We start from the raw sequence: 21,690 nt of genomic DNA, 5'->3' as shown, positions 1-21,690 counted from the left end.
AATCTAAATCTCCCTCTCCCTTCTCCTTGGAAGCTGCCAAGGATCCTCCAAACCCATCCTGGTGGGGGATCTCAGGCGCACCGGCCCGTCAGGTTTGGCGACGCTTAATCCCTCAGCGTTTAGGGAGAAAGACACCGGTTTTTACTACAGTTTACATGTTAAACAGCGCCGTGATTCACGCCGCGAATCCACAAGGCCCTGCCCGAAAATGGAAATCGGAACGCGTACGCCCTGGCCAAGCCCGTCTGTTGGACAACACCCAAAAAAGTTAAACAACAATAAAAAACCAAAACAAACAAAAAAAACAAACCACCAAAAAAACCCCACAAAACACAAACCCCAAAAGCCCCAAAACCCGAGCGCCGCGGCGAGGGGGAGGGCAGGCCGGGCGGGGCGGCAGGGAGGGCAGGCAGCGGCAGGCTGTAGGGCCGGGCAGGCCCGCGCAGGTTTAACGGCATCGCCCCACCGAAGGACCCGGGACCGGCTCGGCTCGGCGCGCTCCCAGCCAGGCCGCGGCCGCCCCACCGAGCCCCGGGGCAGCCGGGCCCCACGGCGGCTGGCGGGGAGCCGGCAGCTCCTTTCGCCTTCCCTCCCAAGACTACAATTCCCAGCATGCACCGAGGTATAGGAGGCCGCCTGAAGGGCGGGCGCGTGAACGGTGCGGTGCGCAGTGCAGGCTGGGAGTTGTAGTTTTATTGGCGGCAGACGCGCCTTCCTCCCTCAGCACGGCGCCTGCGCGCCGCCGTGAAGGAGCCGCCATGCCGGAGGGGAAGGCCGCGTTCCGGGAGGTGCTGCCCAAGCAAGGTACCGGCGGCGGGCGCGGCCCGGCAACCGGCCCGGCAACCGGCCCCGGCGCTCACGCCCGGCTCTTGTCTCCCCTCGCAGGGCAGCTGTCGGTGGAGGACGACGCCGCCATGGTGCTGTGCAAGCCCAAGGTGCTGCCCCTCAAGTCGGTGTCGCTGGAGAAGCTGGAGAAGCTGCAGCGGGCGGCGCTGGAGGCGGCGCGGCCGCCCGAGGGGACGCCGCCGGCCCGGCCCTAGCCCGGCCCCGCGGAGGTACCGCTCTGAAGGGGAGGTTGCGGACGAAGGGCCGGCCGGGAGCGCAGGCGGACGGGGGGCGGGAGGCTCCTTTTCTGGCGTTTTTCCGTCAAAATTCCACTTGCCGCTTTCAAAGCCGCCTCAATCCTGACACGAAACCGACAAACGTAAGGGAGCGGGAGGGGCGCCGCTGGGTTGCTCTGCGAGTCCGCCCCCATCCATCTTGTGCTGGAGAAAGGGCTTGGCAAAGCTGGGCTGCAGAGACACGTTCAGAGCATCTCGCTGCCAGCCAGGATGCTCCTACACAAGTCACTTGTTTCCCAAAACATATTTGGCAAATACTTACCCTGGGCTTAATTATTAATCCTATAAATTGTAACGGACTCATCATCGAATGGTTGGGGTTGGAAGGGACCATAAACACCATCGAGTTCCAACCCCCCTGCCATGGGCAGGGACACCTCCCACCAGACCAGGCTGCTCAAAGCCCCATCCAGCCTGGCCTTGAACATCTCCAGCAATGGAGCATCCACAGCTTCTCTGGGCAACCTGTTCCAGTGCCTCACCACCCTCACAATAAAGAATTTCCTCATAATATCGAATCTAAATTTACCCTCTTTTGGGTTAAAAACGTTACCGCTCATCCTATTGCTACGCTCCCTAATAAAGGGTCCCCCCCCTACCTTTTCTGTAGGCCACCTCTAGGTAGTGGAAGGGGCTGTGAGGTCTTCCTGGGGCCTTCTCCAGGCTGAACAATCCCAACTCAGCCTGTCCTCATGGGAGAGGTGCTGCAGCCTCTGATCATCTTCACAGCCTCCTCTGGACTCGCTCCAGCAGTAATTCAAGAGGGTGATGTTAGATGTACAGCTTCATTGCACCCACTTCAGTGATGTGAACATAGTTAAATTTGTTCCACTTAAAGAAAATAATGGAGGGAGAAAGGAGAGCTTCACAAAAAATATTTTTAATATGTTTTACCAGAACTTTTCACTTTTCCAGTTACATAGAAAAAAAAAATGACAAGTTTGATAGACAAGGGCTAAAACCAACCAGTGTTCTCCCCTGGAACAGATGAATTAATCTCATGACCAAACTCCATTTTTTCAGGCTCTTTAAAACAAAGAAACAGCTTTTTTTTTTTTTTCTCCCAAAGCACAGTATTTCTTCAGCAGCAATGGAAATGGGATCACAGCAGCTTAACTTGACCCTTCTATAAAGCTTTGTGTAAACCAGTGATTTTATGATGACAACACTGTCCGTGAAAGAAAGGGTGGCAGTCAGACATCGATGCAAACACGGAATGATTAGGTCATAAAACATATGGCACTTAAAAAGATAGCTTATTTAAAAGGCACCCCCACAGCAGAGTGGCCAGTTGTTCTGCTATATGCCCAAAGAAAGACATTTCCTTTCTGAAATTTATAAAACTATTTTAAAAAACAAAAATGATTTGTACCCAAAACGTGTGCTTTTAAAAAAATATGAACTGTGCTAAGCAACTCTTAAAATTTTGGTATATTATATATGTGTATACATACATACACACACACACACCAAAAAATCATGTGTATTTGTATGTATATATAGGTATCTACTTTCCCTTTAAACTTTTAAGGCTTCAGGAGTTGGTTCTCACATTCAGTAGCTTTCTAGCTTAAGACGACCTCCATCTCCTTCACTCACAAAACGCTTTCTGCCCCTGTAAGAGAGTAGAAAGTATCTTTTCAGTAAGCTCAAAGTAGCATCACTTGCGTTTTCTTATCTGTTACCGAGAAGAATCTTCTCTTGGTCTTGGGAGTCAAATGTAAGTTGTGCAAGTTCAGCAAGATTAGCTGACATTCTTATCACTGGTAAATTGCTTAAAATCCAGCTGAATCTTATGTCTAGGTTTATTTGCAAGAAGCTTTTCCAAATTTGTGTTGTCACATGCTTTCTACTTTGCTCATCTTTTTATGTTCACACTTGCAAAAGATCCTAGTTTGAAAGCCTAGGAATAGTGTTTTTCTACCCAAAACTGAAGTACATAAACCAAAAATGCCTCTCAATTTATTAGGAACTGAAGTATAACCAAGCTTTTGTTGCAGTGATGACTTTCAACCCTCCCACACCCCAAACCTGCAAAACATTTGATACCAAGATACACACAAACGCAATGTTAAGCCTGAAGTCCACAAATAGAGGCTGGTTTTGGTGAAGACACTGACATTTCAAAACCTGAATTCCTCACAAGCTGTCAAGATGGTTTAAGAAGCTGAACAAAACACCCAAACTGGAAAAGATCTGTCTGATAAATAGTATTCCCTATGTGTAAATTGTGAATAACAGTTTTAACATAAAATTTTTAAATTTACATGTTCCCCACAGAAAATTGAACTTATGACTTGTATTGTGACCAGTAAGGAGAGAACAGAATACCCATTAGCTACAGTTCAAACAGCATTATTTATGCTAAGTAAACAATAACAAAAAGCACTATACGAACCATGACAGAAATGAAGGGATCATGTGTGTAGAAATTATTCCACATAAATATCCTGTTCCCTTTTGCCATAAGGATGAGGATTGGTTGTCTCATCTTAGAACTCTATTCATGCCATTTGCTATGGTCAAGCCATTGCTTAAAAGCAAATTTTTTTCTTTATTTTTCCCCCTCCCCACTGTAGCTGACAGTTTTCTGCGGTCACCTGCATGGATCACTGTGACGCCCGAATCTTCCATCTCGGTACTGCGCTGATCTCTACCAAGCAAATCAGCACCCCAAGGAGAGGCAGGCCTTCTTTCCCTGGGGAGCACGCAGGCATGCTGCCTGGGACTCACCGGAGCCTTGCTCTCCTCAAGTATTTATCCCAGCTTCCACACAACAGGTTTCCCATCAGGGCAGCTTCTTAATAAACTTTGTACCAGTCCAACCCTCTGTTTCTCTCCCCTCATAGTTTCCAGTTCCAATCTGTCATACTTTAGTCATAAGATCCTGCTTTCTGTTACCTACAGTGGGGACAAAAAGCAGCACCTTTGCCTATCTACAATAAAACAAGTACCTTGAAGGACAGAGGTCTCTCAGTGGTTTGGAGATTATTCCAGCCTGAAAGCATTCCTCTACAAAGCGCTCAAGTACAGAATAGGAGTGTGGCACATCCAGGTTAATGTCTGGGATTTCACGGTAAACTCGTTCATAGCCCTGCAATGTAAAAATTCAAATAATGGTCTTGTTATTGTATGATTTTATTACATTTTTGGAAAATACACCTTTACACTCTGAGGACTTATTTTTTTCAATATAGTTACATGTACACTATGGACAATTTCAACAAACCTAAAGCAGAGCAACTGCAAGTGAGTGGCAAAGCAAGGTATAATACCAGCCAGTACCATGGTATTACACAACTACCTATCTACATAAAGAACAGATGAATTTTTTAACATCTTTAGAAGCCAGAAATCCAAAGAGTACAGAATGTGTTATGTTAGCCTGGCTGCTATCACATGGGTAGTAACACCAGGAAGAAAAAGTTAATTATTCTTCCATGTAAACGAACAAAACGTGGCCACAAATCTCCACCGCAACAGTTTCTACGGTAAGGGAAACACTGGTGACAACCAGAGATGACATCATCACTTCCCACCAGCAGTATGGCTGGGGAAATTTTGACACAAGTCTTCTATGTGGTACCTAGTTTGCCCTGGGACAGAACAGCTGTCCTATATTCATACCTAGAAGCAAAGCCAAGGAAGACTCCCAACTGTGTAAAATACTAGAATCCTAGAATTGTCTATGTTGGAAGGGACCTTTAAGATCATCTAGTCCAACCATCAACCTAACTGATAAAAAAAAACCAAACATCACTAGCTTCTATATACTGTTCTAATTTACATTTGTAATGAAGTGGGTCCTTATTGTACTTCTTGAATTATGAAGAGCTACTGTATTAAAGGAAAAAATAAATTTAAGAAAAATGAAGCTATACTGCAGCATTTTAAATGATTAGTTTTAACTATTTAATTGCATAAAAGCAGTGAAATCTTTGACTGAACATTTAAATATTCTGCACCTCACAATTCTACAGAGAACTACTGCTCAGAATTCATTTGAACTTCTCCCAGTACATGGCAAGTATCGCACATAGATCAGTGACAGATCATTTGTATGAGATCTACAATGACCATGCAGAATTTAATGAAGAGCAGCAGTCAGCAATAGACTAAAAATAGTATTTAAAAGAAGGTAAAAACTATACAAATTGTGAAAGACCTTACCCAAAATTCTCTAAATGCCACACTTACTCTTTTCATTTGGTCCATAGTAATGACAGAAGACGTCCAGAGAGATTTCAACAAATCCAGTATCATTTTAAAGGTCTTTTCTCCCGTTGATTCCAAAACCATCACAACAGCCTAAAACAAATCATGCAAGTGGTTCAAGTACATGTTGTGTAAGCGTATGAGGTGCACAAGGGAGTGCATTAGCACGCATCTTCTGGGAAGACAAGTCCATTTCTTAAATGCACTTAAAGTATCAGTATATGATTATTATTAGAAGAGCAAAACTGATGAAAAATTATTTGAATTAATAGAAATGGTATGAAAAACCAGAAAGGACTAGAGTGCAAAGCACTGCCTTTCTGGTTTGAGAGACACATGACTGCATCCATATGCTGCAGTACAGATGGCAATTAATTAATTCTGTATCTATGATTTTTTTTTGTATCTGTGATTGTAGAAAAACTTTGCAGTTTTAAGATCTACAAATCTCCGCAACCCCCATCAACTAAAAGGATTCTGGTTCTCTACCGTGAAGGCATTTTCTAAATGGAGTCAATTTACTGAAGAGAAAATTTTGTAGCTTGTGGGAGTTCAGCTTTATTGGTAAACAACCATTTCCCAGTTTGGCAGATAAAGAGTACAAATGGGAAGAGTCTCCCAGATACAGCAAAGATCTTTCTCTCATATAGTCTGGTTCTGAACTATCTCAGAGCTTTTACAAATGTGCTAGATGGAACAATTCCACCCTAAGAAGGAAGCTCTATAAGTTAAAAAAAAAAAAAGTTAACACCCATTAGAATACCCAGATATCTGAAACTACAAGGAAATAAATACCAAAACAAAGCATGGCTTTTTTGCTGCTATTCCTCAGCACAAAATAAACCGAGCTCTTCTTTTTTTAGAAATCAATAATAATCTGAACCCAGCTATTTACCCAACAAACAAAAATTAATTCTGGATCTTCCCAGAGTTAGCAGCAGCTTACTTTTTGCACGCTGTGCACGCAAACCATTGACTTTACATGAAACAATTTAGTTATTCAAACACCACCAGAATTTGCAACCTGAGCCTCAGATTCCAGTTATGTTATTTGCATGCCCACATCAAAACAAACCCAAACCTGTTGGTATTACTGACAATTATTAAAGGGACTCTTGATTTTTCCTTACTTCATATACAAGTTCGTGGTGAAAATGGGGTACTTCCAGTTCCTGAAGGCAACGTTCAGCTTCCAGTACATCTCCAGAAAGCAAATATTCTTTCAGCAACATATCTATCTGTTGAATTTTAAAATAAAGAAGCCCAAGATAAATGAGACAAAAAATTAAAAGCTGTCGACTGTTTTGATAATCTACGATCAACCCAGCACCAAGTAAGTTCCTGGAGCTCGCTACTAGTGTTTTTATAAATGCAATTAAATTGAGATGGTATCAGCAACCTGAAAGACAGTGTAAGCCAAATAGCTATCCATAGTGCTAATACAGACACACATCACCAAAAACGTTGCCTTATAAGATGCGTATCACCATAACAGGTTAATTTATGTACAATTTAGTTTATCTTCTCCCCTGAACTACTAACTCCTCCTATCATCTGTTACACTCACAACCTAGAAATTATAACATAATTTTTCCTTTAAACTTGCCTACTTCATAGCACAGATCTCTATGAACTTCCCTGTTTCTTCCTCTCTCTTTTTTCAATTATTACTGTGCTTTTAATCAGCGGTGCCAAAAAATAGTAAGTTTATCTCATTTAGCCAGTTTCATCTTAACTCTTCTAATTACTTCACCACTTCATATTTTAAGTCCTTAAAAAGCTAAGGGCTTGTAAGTTTTGCTTAAAGCAAAAATAAGTGTACACTTGCAATACAGAATATTGTACTAGCATGTTCCCACCACTGACAAATACTACAAAAATCAACAGTTATCTACATCAGCTTTTAAAAACTATTTTGTATAAATAAATTATGAAAAAACACCCCAACAACAAAATCAATACTCAAGACATCTTTTTGCTACAGAATACATGTATCTCTTCGCTCCAAGCCGAACAAGGTAAGCTTAGACAAGCAGTAAACTCTAGAGAGAAGAGTTTTGTAGAAGTCAGTTACCTCTTTAACAAGGTGTTTCACAGACTGCTGGCCGCCTCCTGACCCCCACACGTTGTCTATACGCTTTCCACCCTTCGTCATACTCAGCAACACAGTAGCTCGGTCCAGCGCAGCTCTAGAAAGCAAAGTTAGGGTTTTAAAAAGTTATTACAGAACTTCATTAAAAGGCCTCTGTAACCTCCCTCACTGCCATTCCTCTTTGGGCAAACGACCAGATCCCTGGCAAGAGGTCAGGGTTACCAACTCCAGGGGGACATCTGGATTGAGAACTGCATAACACTTGTGGTTATACCATGCTTAGGACAGGTAACAGTCTGTGACTGTAGCAGATCTGAATCATCAATGCAGAACTTGAAACACCCTCACAAGAAAGGACTTAATATTTTCTTATGCAGACATGGATTGTATCTGGGCTCCTCCAAGAGTGCAGCTTGGCACCACGTGGATCCCAAACAAAATAGGCTTGTGTTGCTTCCACACTGAAGAACAGCTTTTCTACTGAAATATTTTCTGTTTGAGTCTAAAGAATTACAAAACCTTGAGAATTTAAGCCAAAACAGCACTTCAGAAGGCAAATACGTAGTTGCAAAAAGGTGGTGTGAACTAGAGAAGCTTGCCAGTTCGTTGAGAAAAGAGTGAAAAAAGGTGTAAACAAGACCCAGCTAAGCATCATCCAGCAAAAGAAGGAATAGTTATCCCAATCCTCATACTAGGGGCTAACCAGTAACAATAAATGTATTCATCAAGACTTAACGAGCAGAAAAGACTGGCCAAAAATTAGCAAAAGCAGCAAAGCATCCCAGATGTGCAGTACGCAGGCTACGATCCTTCAAATCACGGGAGACAGCTGTGTAACTGAATTTTCACAGTCTGAACCCTCAAGTGAGGGAGCTCCTTCTGAAAGTACCCAACTATAATCATTACAAATGGAACTTTTAGAAGCTATAAGACTTCAGCAGCTCTGTATCAAGCCTGAAACATATGCTTATGAGGGAATAATAATAAAACATGACTAGTTATTGAAATGTCCCTCTTCATCAGGGATTGTTCCTTCAAACTTCTCACCCTGACATGGAAAATAATTACACTTCTTGATGAATAAAGCATTACAGAGACAGTCTGGGAAAGCGCTGCACAAGCTTCAACCTTTATAAGGCAAAACAGTTAATCCCTTGTGTATTTCACAGCATATTTACAGCAGCTGTCCTGATGCTATATTTACTCATTAATCACATTAAAGCTTTTTCTAAAGACAAAACCTTCTATAATCACTTATTGTTTCAGCTTTCCCCCCCCGCCTCTCAAACATAAGCTGGACAACAAACCTGACAAACCAAACTCAAATGTATTAATAAATTTTGCAGGCACTTTTAGTATTTCTCCTGTGACCTGAGTCATTCTGGATTTTGTGGTTGTTGTGATCGTTGCAGACTGTGGGTTTCTTTTTTATCATTAAAAAAATAAGAAGTTATAGAGAACTACATGATTTATCCTGAAGTCCTAAATTCCTGATCATCATCTTTGCCATTCCGAATAGAAAACTGTAGCTATATAGAAAGCAAGACAGTTACCGAGCTTGGACACAATCCACGGTGCCTTTGTAGCCATCTATGTAGGTACTGCTTAGAATCCCATCTCCAACAGCTCTAGCAATAAACTGGCCCACCAACTGCAACAAAACAGAAGCATTTTTAATTAAATGTTGAATTTCAAAGTAGTTCTAAGCAGACAATTATAACATGCCTGGTTTTTAGATTTTATTTAAATGAGCCATCTCACAGTAAAAACACCGCCTGGGAAATCAGTAGGGGATTACAAACAGTAAGACAAGCCATAGATATTTTTCAAAATACAGAATCTGTTTCAGTTTACTTGATCATTGTTAGCCACAATTTAAAAGAAAAAGCTTTTGACTACTAGCATAAACTACAAATATACCTGCGGTGCCTTGGGAGAATCCAACACCAATTCAGGTAGTTCTTTAAGCAGTCTATCAAATGATTTTTCCACGTCAGTTTTGCTTACTACTGTCCCGCAAAGGTCAGAGATAAGCTTAGATGTCATTTCCCTGTGACTAGCCTTCCCCTCTAATGCCAAGGAAACAGCCAGCACTGGCACACTGTATTTCATTTCACCAAGGTTTAAGTCCTTCAGCATCTCCTAAACAAGATTTGGAAAACAAAACAGATTAGAATTTCGTAATTCTTACTATATAAATATATAAATATTTACATGCTTTTATTTAATATATTTACATATATGCCTTTGCTCATGTAACAACTCTAACCGCTTAGGTATTCTTATTGCACATTTCTTGGTAACGTCTCTATACGCTCATTTATAGCTAGCAGTTGGGATACCCTTGTATGCTACAGGTTTGCTCCCTAAAATAAATATCTAAAAAGGCATGCGACATACCGAAACTTCGTTAGTATCTCCATGTTCAAAATATTCCTGTATGATTGGTGTTAAAGTTTTTTCAAATGCTCTTTCATCCAGAGGTAAAACTACTGTTTCATAGACGCAGTTCTCCTATTTCAAAATACAACAAAAGCACATATCCTGTTGTAAACAGTACTGTCTCTTACATCTTATGCAGTGCTAATAGCATCAAAATACATCTTCTAAATCCTTAATGCTTTGCTAGTCAGTATTCTGCCAAAAACCAGCAGATTCTGTCTCTACCGTTAAAGTGTGGACAACATTGGCTAAACATCATGCTGCTTGTGTTTTGAATTTACCATTAGTGGAATTCAAGTGAAATGCTGAATTTAATGTTAAACAATAGTAAATACTCCAAACTCTGTTCCTAGAATTCTGCTGACAGCACGTGAACACAGGGATCAGGTATCTATGTACCATGTACCAAAGGGAGAGCGACAGAAACTCCTGTCCCAGCCCAGCAGAGTTAGCGGTGCCACAGCACAAGATTTAACTTTCAGCATCTTTCCCTGCAAGTGGCACTCCAGTCCCTGACAGCAGCCTGCCTGTTTTCCCTCTGTCTTAGTGACTGCGTGACCAGACAGGTGATAGCACATACAGATGAAAGAAAAGGCATTTTCAGAATACTTGTGAGTGAAAATATTCCCTAAGGGGAAAAAAGAGTAATGTAGCAACTGCCTCCTGTATAACCTGGTCCTGCAGAGCTCCAGCACAACCAGATCTCCCTGCCATCATTCAGCTCCCTACTCCTCAGAGACTACAGAAGTAACATTCGGAGCAATACTACAGGTCACAGAAATCTGAACAAAGTTTTCCAACTAATGCTTTTTGGAGAGAAGCCTTCCATGATCAAGTACAGCAGAAGTCCAAAAGCCTATCCTTTCATCCCATCAGTCTCTGTTTTCAAGCTTAGAAAAGCTATGGATGCAGAACTTACATGGAATATTCATTCTTCATTAAACTTGCTTTTATATACTCATTAACTTCCTCTTTAATAGCGATCTCTGCTCATGTAAAGCATTGAATTGCAGGGAAAAACAAACTGATACTGGAAGTAAGTTTTGATATTCTCACATACCATCCTCTCAGCAGCTACGGCTACAAAAAACAGCCTCTGCTTAAAGGACACCACCGTCACTCTGCTTGTGAATTTACTTATGATCTCACAGTTGTATTGATCTCAGACACTTTAGTAATCTCTGTTTGTAATCAGTATTTCCTATCCTCAGTGATCTAATGTAACAAAGCACTCTTTGCCCAATGAGCTTGACTTTATTTCCCGCCCCCCCAATAATACGGCTGTAAGGTACAATCTTCCACAACGTACCCTAAATAAATACATGCAAACAAAATATCCAGGCTATGAACTTTGCGCTAACTTTTAAGTGTTTTCACCAAGTAGATACAAGATATTGGGAGGGTTGGGAATACAGGGAAGAGAAAAATCCATAAAGGATACTGCCCCAGACTAAACTCCTAAACTAACTCCCGACTTGAGAAAGCCCGTGTTGCGTTTTTAACAGGGTGCCTGTTTGTAATACAGAGCAACATTGCAATATTGCAAACCAGCACTGAAAGAACACACCTGGGAAAAGCACACTGCCTTGTCAGGCACAGAAAGCGAGCTTGTGGGGTAAAATCTGTGAGTGTTACACTGCGACACTTCTACACCATTTGACTTTAACTTGCCAATAATCCATTCTTAAACATAACGATGAGCACTTAGTACAGCCAGCCTGACATTCACATAACTTAAAAGGTTAAACTTTCATTAATATAAGCATCACAGCAATTGACATCAATGAAGGAAATAAAAACCAACACCGCAAGAAATTATTTGCCTACCTGGTCATCATCATAATTAGGATCCTTTATATCTACTTCTTCCACATCATACACTTGACCTGGTGTTCCCCAAACTCCTTTACCACCTGCTCCACCTGGCAAAACACGGGATGGTAAGCAAGGACCACTAGTTTACAAAGAGTACTTTTGAGTTCAACCCAACATTTTTTCACTTTAGAGTGACGTATCACTGTGTGTGCCCACCTCCTGACTCTAACAACATATGCTGAAAAAGGTGTGTTTGTATGACGTGTTCCCACTTTAGCAACCAGTCTTTTCATCACTTTCCAGTAAGATACTAAAAGCAGTATGAAACTGCACAAGAATTACTAAAGGTTGAAACTGTACTTTCAAATGTAATCATATTTTAAGTTTGCATTAGTAACAGTCCTACAAACCACCAACAGTTCAAATTCATGTATTAAACTTGCTAAAAGGTACTTACCTTACAGACAGAAGTTATTAGTTAATATATTAGCCCCTATGGCAACCTGCTATCTAACATAAAGAACCAAATACCTGTGCAGAGGCTGTAGCTTATTAAAATGATTCCCAGTTGCAAAAAAATTACTGCGTTTCAGGCAGAATCTTTACCATGCAATTGTCTTCACTACACTACACCAACCTTTCTTCGGTAGACCCCTTCCCTTTCCAGATCGGGATCGCCTGTCCAGGAGTTTCCCTTTTGGGCTCGTTGGTACAACAACTCCGATCTTCAGCGTCTCTCCATTCTCACTAACAGAGTCTCCTCTCCCAGAATCTCTAGAAGAATTTTTCCTCAACCGTCTCTTCGCTTTAGCATTTATTTTGGCCTCAGTAATGGAAGTCGCAGGAATCCAATTTCCATTGATTTCAGTTTTTTGCTCCTCAGACCCACCATTTTCTTCATCACCGGAAAATGGAGCATCGCTTAGATTCTCAAGTTCTTAAAAAGGAGATAGAGCAAAAAGAGTCTGTTATAGTTTTAAACAGTTTTATGTGAAAATACCAAAACACACTGCATTTAAAAAGGATGACAACATTAAATAAAACTCTTATTATCAATAGCGTTAATGTAAATGATGTTGGCTTTAGAGTATGTCTACACATCACAGTAATAAGGAGTTCCTTGTTCCCCTGTACAAACTATCCACAATCTAAACAGAGCATATGTCAAGAGTTGGAAAGCAAATGAATAAGCCATTTATAAACAGGTAAGCCACAGAAAACTCCACCCTTGTTAAACAAAAAAACTATCGGAACTCCTCAGTGCCTAAGATCCAAGTGCCTAGTTCTCACTCCACCCACTCATCTCATGACTTAGAAAAACAAAACCACCAATACAGTACATTCTGTAAGAACTCACTAATGTTAACAGGCTAGTCACCAAAGTGAAATTAATTTCCTAAATCATCAACCAACACTGCCCTCATTCAAGGAATGAATTACAAACAGCTCACCAGCTGGAAAAGCAATGATTTAGGCTTACAAGAACACAAAAGCAATATTACTCTTATTGTTTTGAAAGTTATGGGGGAAAAAAAAAAACAAACATTTAATACAAAGCCTGGGGAGTTTGGTAACAAAACCTCATAGAATAAATAAAGTCTTTTGAAACAGTGTGATCGCTCATCTTCTCTATGGATTGCCCCTCACTGTGGCTTCTGTCAAGACTGTTTCTAAAACGTCCATGGTTTATTCCCTAGCACAATCATATATAATGGGTACCCAACAAAAAACCCTCTAACAACTTAAGGATCTGTAAATGTCTGAGCACTGAGAAGTGCAATAATTTCACTCTTTAAGGAAGTTAAATGCACATTTAAAATTTGGATCTAAAGTCTTTAATTTCACAAAGTCAGGATGTTCCCCACCTGAGCTGTACAGTTCAGCAAACTTACTGAGAGCATTATGAGCAAAAGCCTTCGTCATTTCTTCTTCCCCTTGTGAACCCATCAAGATAAAATAGCATCTGGGGACCTACTTTACATTCCAGGTGGTACCCTGGGAGTCCCTGCAAATTGGAAAACTCACACACAAAGGAAAGAGCCTCAGCACTCTGTTACACAGCCCTTCTTTTCCAGAGGATTCAGTAGAGTCTCAAAGACACACCCTGTAGCCTGAACCCTAGGAAGTGCAGTGATGAGGCACACAAAATAAGCTGCTTTTCCAGCTGTGCCAAGCCTGCTTTACGGAAAAGTTAATTGCCATAAACCCAGAATATGAAGAGCATTTTAAATTTGTATTTGAACTTAGCTGAATTTATTACTTCGCTATTCCAATACATTCTAATTAGCAGCATTCATTTGGCAATACTTCTCAGAACTGATTTTTTTGCTTTCATGAACCTGTTTTGAACTGAAAGTGCACTAATGAAACATTTCCAACCTCAAAGTATTTGCCCATATCAAAGAGGATACTACACTACAACATGAAGAAAGTTTGATGCAACTGCCTCCTTCGTGATCAAAGAAATAACATTTAGGTACTAGCGTTCAGAGACGTGAATGCTACAGCTGAACAATAATGCAGCCATTCCAGTCTCAGCTTCATCTTTCCACTCATTACTCCCACAAAAGCATTCCTTTTATGCTTGCAGCAAGCTGAAAAAGAAAAGCACACATCACGTCCAGGAAAAGATTCCCACAACGAGCTTTCTCAGTTTGTCTAATATTTTAATAAAACAATGAAAGATTTGCATAAAACTAGCAGAGGGGGGAAAAAAGCAAAACTAAAAAGAACAGGTTTCCTTCCTCTCGTTCCCCAGGGAGACCCCATCAGCACAACCAGCTCATCTCAAGACACTGAATTTAAATTCTTCTTCATGCCCACTCTCCCATGAATTTCTCCAGTTTAGACCTAAAATCAGGCTGTCCAGGAACTAGTCTTCAGTGACACTTACTCCTTTCTCCATTTCCAAAGAAAATGACCAACAATTAACACAAGTCAGTCCTGAATCTGACAACTAAGAATAAAAGGGGAGGCTACAGTCCAACCTCCTTTCACAACCTTGATCTCAGGTTCGAGACCAAGGGAAATCCTCCACAGGAAGCATCCATCCCATAGGATGTAGTATTTCTCACTACATCACTAAACTATTTTTTTTTTTTACATAACACTATAGCTTCCAGCTGCAACCTCTTTCTCCATAATACTATGACCAGCTGGCCCTCCACTATGAGTTACCTGGTTAGGATGAAAAACCAGATTAAATGGATATACTAGTTTTCAATAATTCTCTAAAATAAAACAGTTTTATAAAAAAGTACATATAAAAGGATGCAGATCTTCCTTTCAGCTTCTCATTTCTACATCATATAACATATACATATAAAAGCAGTAACAGTGTTCTATAAACATTAAGACTTTGCTTACTGTATATTAGAAAGTTATCCAAATTGATCTTATTACCCTGCAATTAAGCCTAGCAAGCACACTTCAAATCTGTGCTTTTATGGTGCTATCTTAATTAACAAAGCATTCCGAAAGTACTTACCTACACAGAAATTTAATTTGACCAAATTAGGTCAATTTAGATACATAACAGGTGGGAAACTGCTATCTGAGAAGCAACATATCTTCTAAATTAAACTAATTCTGGTTTAAAATATGAGGTCATATGGAGCATGTTGCCACTTCAACTGCAGTATATACCCTCTTAACATATATACTATTTTTTTCTGAAAAACATTTAAAACCTACAAAAACTCTTTAGTATAGAAAGGTCAGTGCAGATCACCACAACCTTTGGAAGACACAGAAAAAAACCAAGAAAGTTGGCTAAGTATCATAAAACATGTTCACGGTATGGACAAAACAGTCAGCTTCAGGGCAGTCCCTAATACGTACCCAGTAAGTTTTCTCACACCAGCCCACTTCCAATCAAGCCTTTCATCATTTGTTTCCTCTAATTTTAAGATAAACAGCTACATAAAAGCAAAATTTGTACCTCTCAAATGCACCTACATGTACGTGTTACTTTTGAACTTGTTCTTTTCTTGTCCAGCGCTACTGAAGGCAGATGAGTCTGGAGTCACTATTATTTAGTAAGCTAAAGAAATGGTAACTTTATCATTTTAACAAATTTTGAAATAAATGTAACCAAGCAGGGTATTTTTGAGAGAACTAATTTTGTAAGTTTTTGATGATTTTTTTTTAAATCAGTACTGTTAAAAAAATCAACAAGTAATATGAACACTTCAGGTCAGTTAAGCAATTTAAAATAAATAAAATACTGAGTATTTTACTTACCTGTTGGGGTAACATAGGTGAGTTGCTTCTCTGTTTCCATAGTTGCTTAACAGAACTGAGTGTGAAATGTAAAGTCTTAATGTTTTCCCTTCAAGGCCTAAAAAGAAATGGAGAAGGTTAGGGGAAGAAAAGCACTAGACCAAATCATAAAGTAAAAAGCTCCAAAGGCTTCACTCACAAAAGACAATGCAAAGACAAGGTTTTTAAAGTTGTACTTCACTATCAGTACCAACTGAAAAGTTCCTGGGAACGTAAACGGTGTAACGTGAGACAGCACCACTCAAGCACATCTACCTAAGCCTCAATGTCTTGGCAGTTGTCAGTTCTGCTGCTTATAAAGGAGGCACCAGGATAAAAGCCGTTATTTTAAGGGTAAAAGCCCTCTGTATGCAGCTCTTTTTCAGTTGATAAAAGCCACCCCTATCAACTTAGACTGTCCTATTCTGCAAAGTGGTTATCTGTATGAGCATACAATATCAATGTTCTAATTGTACCCACTGGAGTAATGTTCCTCAGGTGAACTATACTGATAAATGGTACCAATTTATCAAGTTCAGACCAGCCCTTAGAAGACAAGCTATTTTTTGTTCCTGCTCTCAAGAACATAGTGTTTACGTTTCACTGTATGTGTACATACAGCTGTCAAACTCTCACATCTGTGCTTCCACACCCTTCAAGTACTCCATACAACCACCATTCAATCTGCAAGGGATAAAGTTGAACACACCTCTTTGTCTGTTACTCTTTCTCCCTCTTCCTAGCAGCTGCTATTCTACAAACCACCCCACCTCACTACAAAAGAGACAGCATAATCCATCTTTCCTCTAAGTACACAAAAAATCAGGCAGCTCCAGAATTCCCTATGCACTTTTTCACCTGCAAGATCTTCACAAATCCCTTTGTAGTCCTGTGAATATTACCGGTATTTGTGTCGGTCCTGTAAGAATTCAATGGCTCTTTTCTTTCCCCCTTTCTCATCCTATGCTGCCCTGAAAACAGCTTACCGTTGAGTAGGAAGATTGTGACACCAAACAGCAGCACTCCCTTCCCCTTTTCTTTCCTTTCCTTGTTTTCCCCCTCTGTGCCCACTTGCCTACCACAGACCTATTAACTGCAAATGATTCACCACAGACCGTTAGCAATAAAGAAATTCTGGTTTAGGGCACAGTATCAAGCTGCCATGATCTTGCATTTCCTAACGTCAACCCAAACAGTTAACAGTTTTGTGTAATAAGAAGTCCTCCCCGCCCCACACCAGTTTTTTTAGATAAACATTTTTTTCCGAGTTACCTCAATCAATCATCCAGAGGTTCTGAAGTGTTCCCAGTCACTGTTGGTTGAGAGCTTTCTTGCATGGAACTCGTTCTAATCTGAGCAAACTACCTTGTAAGAACAGTTTTATTCTTCCTAGTGCAGTGTTCCATCAGTTGTCTACCTTTAAAAAAAAAAAAGACAAAGAACAAAACCTGTATTAAATAACAATCATGACTTTTGTAATTTGTAATCAAGTCCTAAATTTCAAGTGGAGAAATACTTTTTCCATATAGGACCCTAGTTGAAATTTTCAACCTACTGCAATGTAATAAATAAGAACACAACTTTCATATGCTGTATTGTTGAGATCCAGCACGGTGCTCTGTTTGTAACAAGGACAACAGAATAACTGAGCTTTACAATTCATGTTGTCATATTGATAAAGAGACATGTTCTCCACTTAGCAATGCACCCTCTCATTAACTCAAGCCAATAGATCTGCTGGAGCTTCAGGATGCTGGTATTTACCAGCATATAAAAAAAATCACTTCGTATTTTGCAGAATTATACCACAGAGTATTACCAATCAATTAAGAACACAATTTAAAAAAACTACACTAAAAACATAAGAATAAATAACCCCAAAATTTTATGTTAGAAAAAGTAATACTGGAACAAAATGGACAGAAGTAAATCTAAGCATCTGCAAGACAAAAACGCTACAAGAGATCTTAAGATTAATTAGTGATATGAACAGTACCTCTAAAGTAGCTCAGCAGACAAGGGTATTTCCTAAGTCACTGGAAATCACCAATAAAATACGCTCAGCTCTCTCTACTCACCACCACTGCATGTACTTTAAATAGGCTGGCATTTAGATAAAATAGCGGCAGGTAAGTAGTGGAAAATTAACGTTTAGGAACACCACCCGCTGCAGATTCAAGCTTCCAAAGCTTATCAAGACCTTACATCTATGCAAACCATCCCTGAGGAATTTCCACACAGCCCACAGGATCTGTCTCTTCCCCCCTAACTTTAAGCAAACATCGAGGCTTCGGAGACCTGCAGACGCCGGCGCCGCACGTAAGAATAACCAGGTAAGATTTCGCTGCCCCTATAAAGCCCGAGCCGCTGGAAGAGGCCAATGGCGGAGACCTCCGGCCCTCAAGAGCAGGCGTGACTGAGGCCCGGCGCCTCACGGCTGCCGCGGGGCCCGCCCGCCGCACGCTGGCACAGGCCGAGGAGCCCCCCACACCTCACGGGATGTGCCCCCGGCAGCGCTGCCGCCTTCGCCGCCGGAGAAGCTCGCTGCGCGGCCGAGCCCGCCTGCCACCGCTGAGGGACCGGACGCGGCGGGGCAGCGGGCAGGCCGGCTCCTCCTCACGGCGCCAACCGCCCCTCAGCGACCGCCCCGCGGGCCCGGCAACCCTCCCCCGCCACGCACCCAGCAGGGCCTGCCTCGCCCGCAGGGAGGAGGCAGGGCCACCCGCCCCGGCCCGTCTCCCCTCACAGGCCGCCCCGGGACCGTTACCGGCGGCCCGCGGGCCCGCCCGCTCCCGCCGCTCCCGGCTCAGCCTGGCCCCGCCCCCTGCCTGCTTGTTTTTGTTTTCTTCCCCCCAGCGACACGGCCGCCCGCGGCGCCGCGGATTGGCTGCCGCCCGCCCGCCGCCGCAGCCAATCGGCGGGCGTGGAGGCCGGTGGGCGGGGGGGGTGCTCAGCCCACAGGAAGAGGCAAGGGGGGGGAGGGTGAAACCATCTCGGGGGCGTCGGCGGGGGGGGGGGGGGGGGGGAAGGAGCCATTCGTGCAGTCGGGGGGAACCTCGTGAGGGGACATGGCGGTGACAGGCCTGAAAGGACAGACCACGGGATGGCGGAGAGGGGTTGCACCCAGAGACCCCGTGAGGGGACAGGGGACGAGGGTCTGTAGGCCCAGTGACAGCCTGAGCGGGCCGAGGGGAAGCCCGCATGGAGGAGCAGCACAGGCAGCCCTGGAAACCTTAACAGCTGCGCCTGGCTCTTCTTCAACATGGTGTCCTCCTCCTTTAATTAGAAATCAATGTAATTATTATTTTTTTTTTCTGAGGCAAAACCATCAGAAAAAAATACTGCGTTACCCCTTCTTTGTGTTGCTCTCGGCTCACAGGGGGATTTCAGGCCTCTCGCCCCCTCCTCACACAAGACCCCTCAGCCTTCCCCTCAGCGCTGGTGTCAGGGGACGGGGCTTTGGGCCAGGGTCACCCCAACTGCCTCAGAGCCAGCAGACGGATCCCCGCTCTTCAGGCAACCCAACAGGTAAAAAGGTGCCACCTTACCCACTGCTGAAACACCTAACGCTGCCTTTAGGATTGACAGTATATCCATCCACAGCCTTCCAAGCATCCTACCTCATTTCAGTTTATATTTCCCCCGTTTATTCTGTCTGCCTGAGGCCAAACACCTAATTAGAGACCAAACTCTGTCATGTATTCTGCCTCCATTCACAACGTCTCCTGAAAACTCAGCTCAACCCTTTGCTTTGTCTCTGTCGTTTGTCACTCCGGAGAGCCCAAGCCATGGCAGTCCAGTGCTGTGAGGAAAGATAACACACATCCCTTCTGCTTTAGTACTTTTGCATTGCGGGATTTTTCAACTGCCAGCAAGAGAATCCTCCTCACTTAATACTGACTGTGACTTTTGTAGTGGTTTTACATATTTTTCCAGTATAATTCTCCTCCAAATCTGTGTACTTTTGACTGAAGAGCCAAACTTTCCTTGTATAAGAACCTCTGAATTAATTTACTGGCCCAGCTGTCTGTGAATCATCAAAACTAAGTTTAAGAATTAAAACAACAGTATTCTGTTAAAAAGACTCTGCAGCATGATTTTGAATAATAGTACTTTCCCCATCAGACAAGTGACAGAAAGAAAATCCTTCTCGTTCATGAAAACACTTAAGTTGCAGACATTTTCAAGTCAGGACGGTTCAACATGCTCACACAAGACTTTTTTCTACATGCAACCCAGAGGCAGCGTCAAAAGGTGTTGTTTCCCCATCAATCAAAAAATAATTTCTCGTTTGCTCCACCTCCGCTGATTACCAGGCAAACCACTACAGTGTCACCCTCGAGATCTGGAAAATAAATCCTAGCTATTGACACCGATCGTGAAATTCAGCTTCCTCTGCGAGACACAAGAGGGGCTTTAAAGAGATTTTTTTCTTGCAGCTGGGAGGAAAGAGGTGGCAGAGAAACCAGACTGAAATAGTAACCAGAACCCGCACGAGAGAAGATGCCTGGGTGCATCACGCCAATTACGCATTTTAAAGCACAGTGGAAAATTTGCTGGAGGATTTTCTGGGAAAATTTAGGACGGGATCACTCTCAAGAGGCCTAAAAGCTGGGTCAACAATGAGAAGGAGATGAAAGCCCCTGAACCATCCAGCACACCTCCAGACAAGGAAACGGTGTGGCTTTTTCTCTTCTGCTGGATGTCTCTATTAGCAGCAGCTGGGTTATCAATCACCAAAACCTCCTCTAGATTTGACTGCACCAACTTTCTGGTGTCTAAAACGCTGCGACCTGAGAAAGGGCTGATGCGCATGGAAGATTATTGGTATTTTTCCACTGTATCAACCGGTCTGCTGAAAAGATATTGCCTCTTTTTTTTTTTTTTTTCTGCCTTTCTAACCTCAAAACCGCCCGCAGTGTTTAAAAGGCACAGCTGATCAGAGACCTGCCTGCCGCCTCCCTCCCCCAGCCACACTTAATAGCCCACAGACCACCACCATCCCCAGCAAGACAAGCCAGCAGAATTCCTCTCCCTATAGGAAAAGAAAAAAACAAACAAAACCAAAACAATCAAACAAACCCTCTTTTGACCGTTTCTGGCCAGTTTGCAGCTCCAGGCCTGCTCCCCGACACCTACCTCCCGGGGTTACCTGCGCCCAGCGCCTCCGCCCCACCGACCCCACGCCCAGCGGGGACCCGCCGGTGGCCACCGGCTCCCTTCCACCCCCCAACGGCGCCGGTCACCTGGAGCAAAGCGGCTTGCGCTGAGGCGAGCAGGTCACTTTCTAGCCGCCTGCCTTCCTTACAGCCTGGCTGGGTTGTTTTCAAACTCTCCCCTCCCTTTCTCACAGGCTGGCCAAGCCCTCCCGCAACACCCAGGGGAGGAATCCATTGGCTGGAGTTCCCCAAAACGCGTGGAGCAGCCCTTCCCCCCGCCCCGTGGCTAGTGCACAATGGAAACGGCGAGTCCCCAAGCCTGCCTTGGCCAGCTCGCTGCCGGCCTTCGCTTTCCGTGGGGGTTTATCCGAGCTGTAGCTGGGGTGACTTCACGGAGGTGGGGAGCAGGGGACAGCAGAGGGGAGTTGGGTCGGGGCAGAAACATCGCCCAGCGTTTTTGCTGCCCTCCCCACTGCGGGTTTTGTCAAAGTTTTACTTTCTGTTTTAAATATTTTCCACTGGCGGCATCTGTGCTCCTGCCACCTCTGCAGCGTTTGTTTGATTACAATCGAGTCTGTTACCCTGT

General features: G+C 42.9%; 2 protein-coding genes across 5 annotated transcripts; one reads left to right on the top strand and one right to left on the bottom strand.

The window, feature by feature from the left end:
• The first annotated feature begins 747 nt into the window (after window positions 1-747).
• BBIP1 (BBSome interacting protein 1) lies at window positions 748-4,970 on the top strand. Its single transcript, XM_074159254.1, has 3 exons — window positions 748-804; window positions 886-1,055; window positions 3,701-4,970. The coding sequence occupies exons 1-2, from the start codon at window positions 759-761 to the stop codon at window positions 1,038-1,040; spliced, it is 201 nt and encodes a 66-aa protein (XP_074015355.1). The 5' UTR covers window positions 748-758; the 3' UTR covers window positions 1,041-1,055; window positions 3,701-4,970.
• Window positions 1,982-21,267, bottom strand: PDCD4 (programmed cell death 4). 4 transcript variants are annotated; one of them, XM_074159251.1, is made up of 13 exons: window positions 21,192-21,267; window positions 17,218-17,362; window positions 15,928-16,024; window positions 12,323-12,622; window positions 11,698-11,792; window positions 9,829-9,942; window positions 9,349-9,570; window positions 8,982-9,079; window positions 7,411-7,525; window positions 6,467-6,574; window positions 5,319-5,429; window positions 4,076-4,215; window positions 1,982-2,736 (listed from the first exon to the last, which is right to left on the bottom strand). In XM_074159251.1, the coding sequence occupies exons 3-13, from the start codon at window positions 15,965-15,967 to the stop codon at window positions 2,676-2,678; spliced, it is 1,404 nt and encodes a 467-aa protein (XP_074015352.1). In that variant the 5' UTR covers window positions 15,968-16,024; window positions 17,218-17,362; window positions 21,192-21,267; the 3' UTR covers window positions 1,982-2,675. The 4 variants fall into 4 exon arrangements, with proteins under 4 accessions (XP_074015352.1, XP_074015353.1, XP_074015350.1 ...); XM_074159252.1 differs by lacking the exon at window positions 21,192-21,267 and adding an exon at window positions 18,713-18,758 and having other exon boundaries at window positions 1,984-2,736; XM_074159249.1 differs by lacking the exon at window positions 21,192-21,267 and adding an exon at window positions 18,626-18,753 and having other exon boundaries at window positions 1,984-2,736; window positions 17,218-17,358.
• Window positions 21,268-21,690: the final 423 nt, after the last annotated feature.

The sequence above is a fragment of the Numenius arquata genome, chromosome 15, assembly GCF_964106895.1.
Source record: "Numenius arquata chromosome 15, bNumArq3.hap1.1, whole genome shotgun sequence".
NCBI lineage: Eukaryota > Metazoa > Chordata > Aves > Charadriiformes > Scolopacidae > Numenius > Numenius arquata.
The sequence above is the reverse complement of the archived record's forward strand: the minus strand, read 5'-3'. Positions and strand labels throughout refer to the sequence as shown.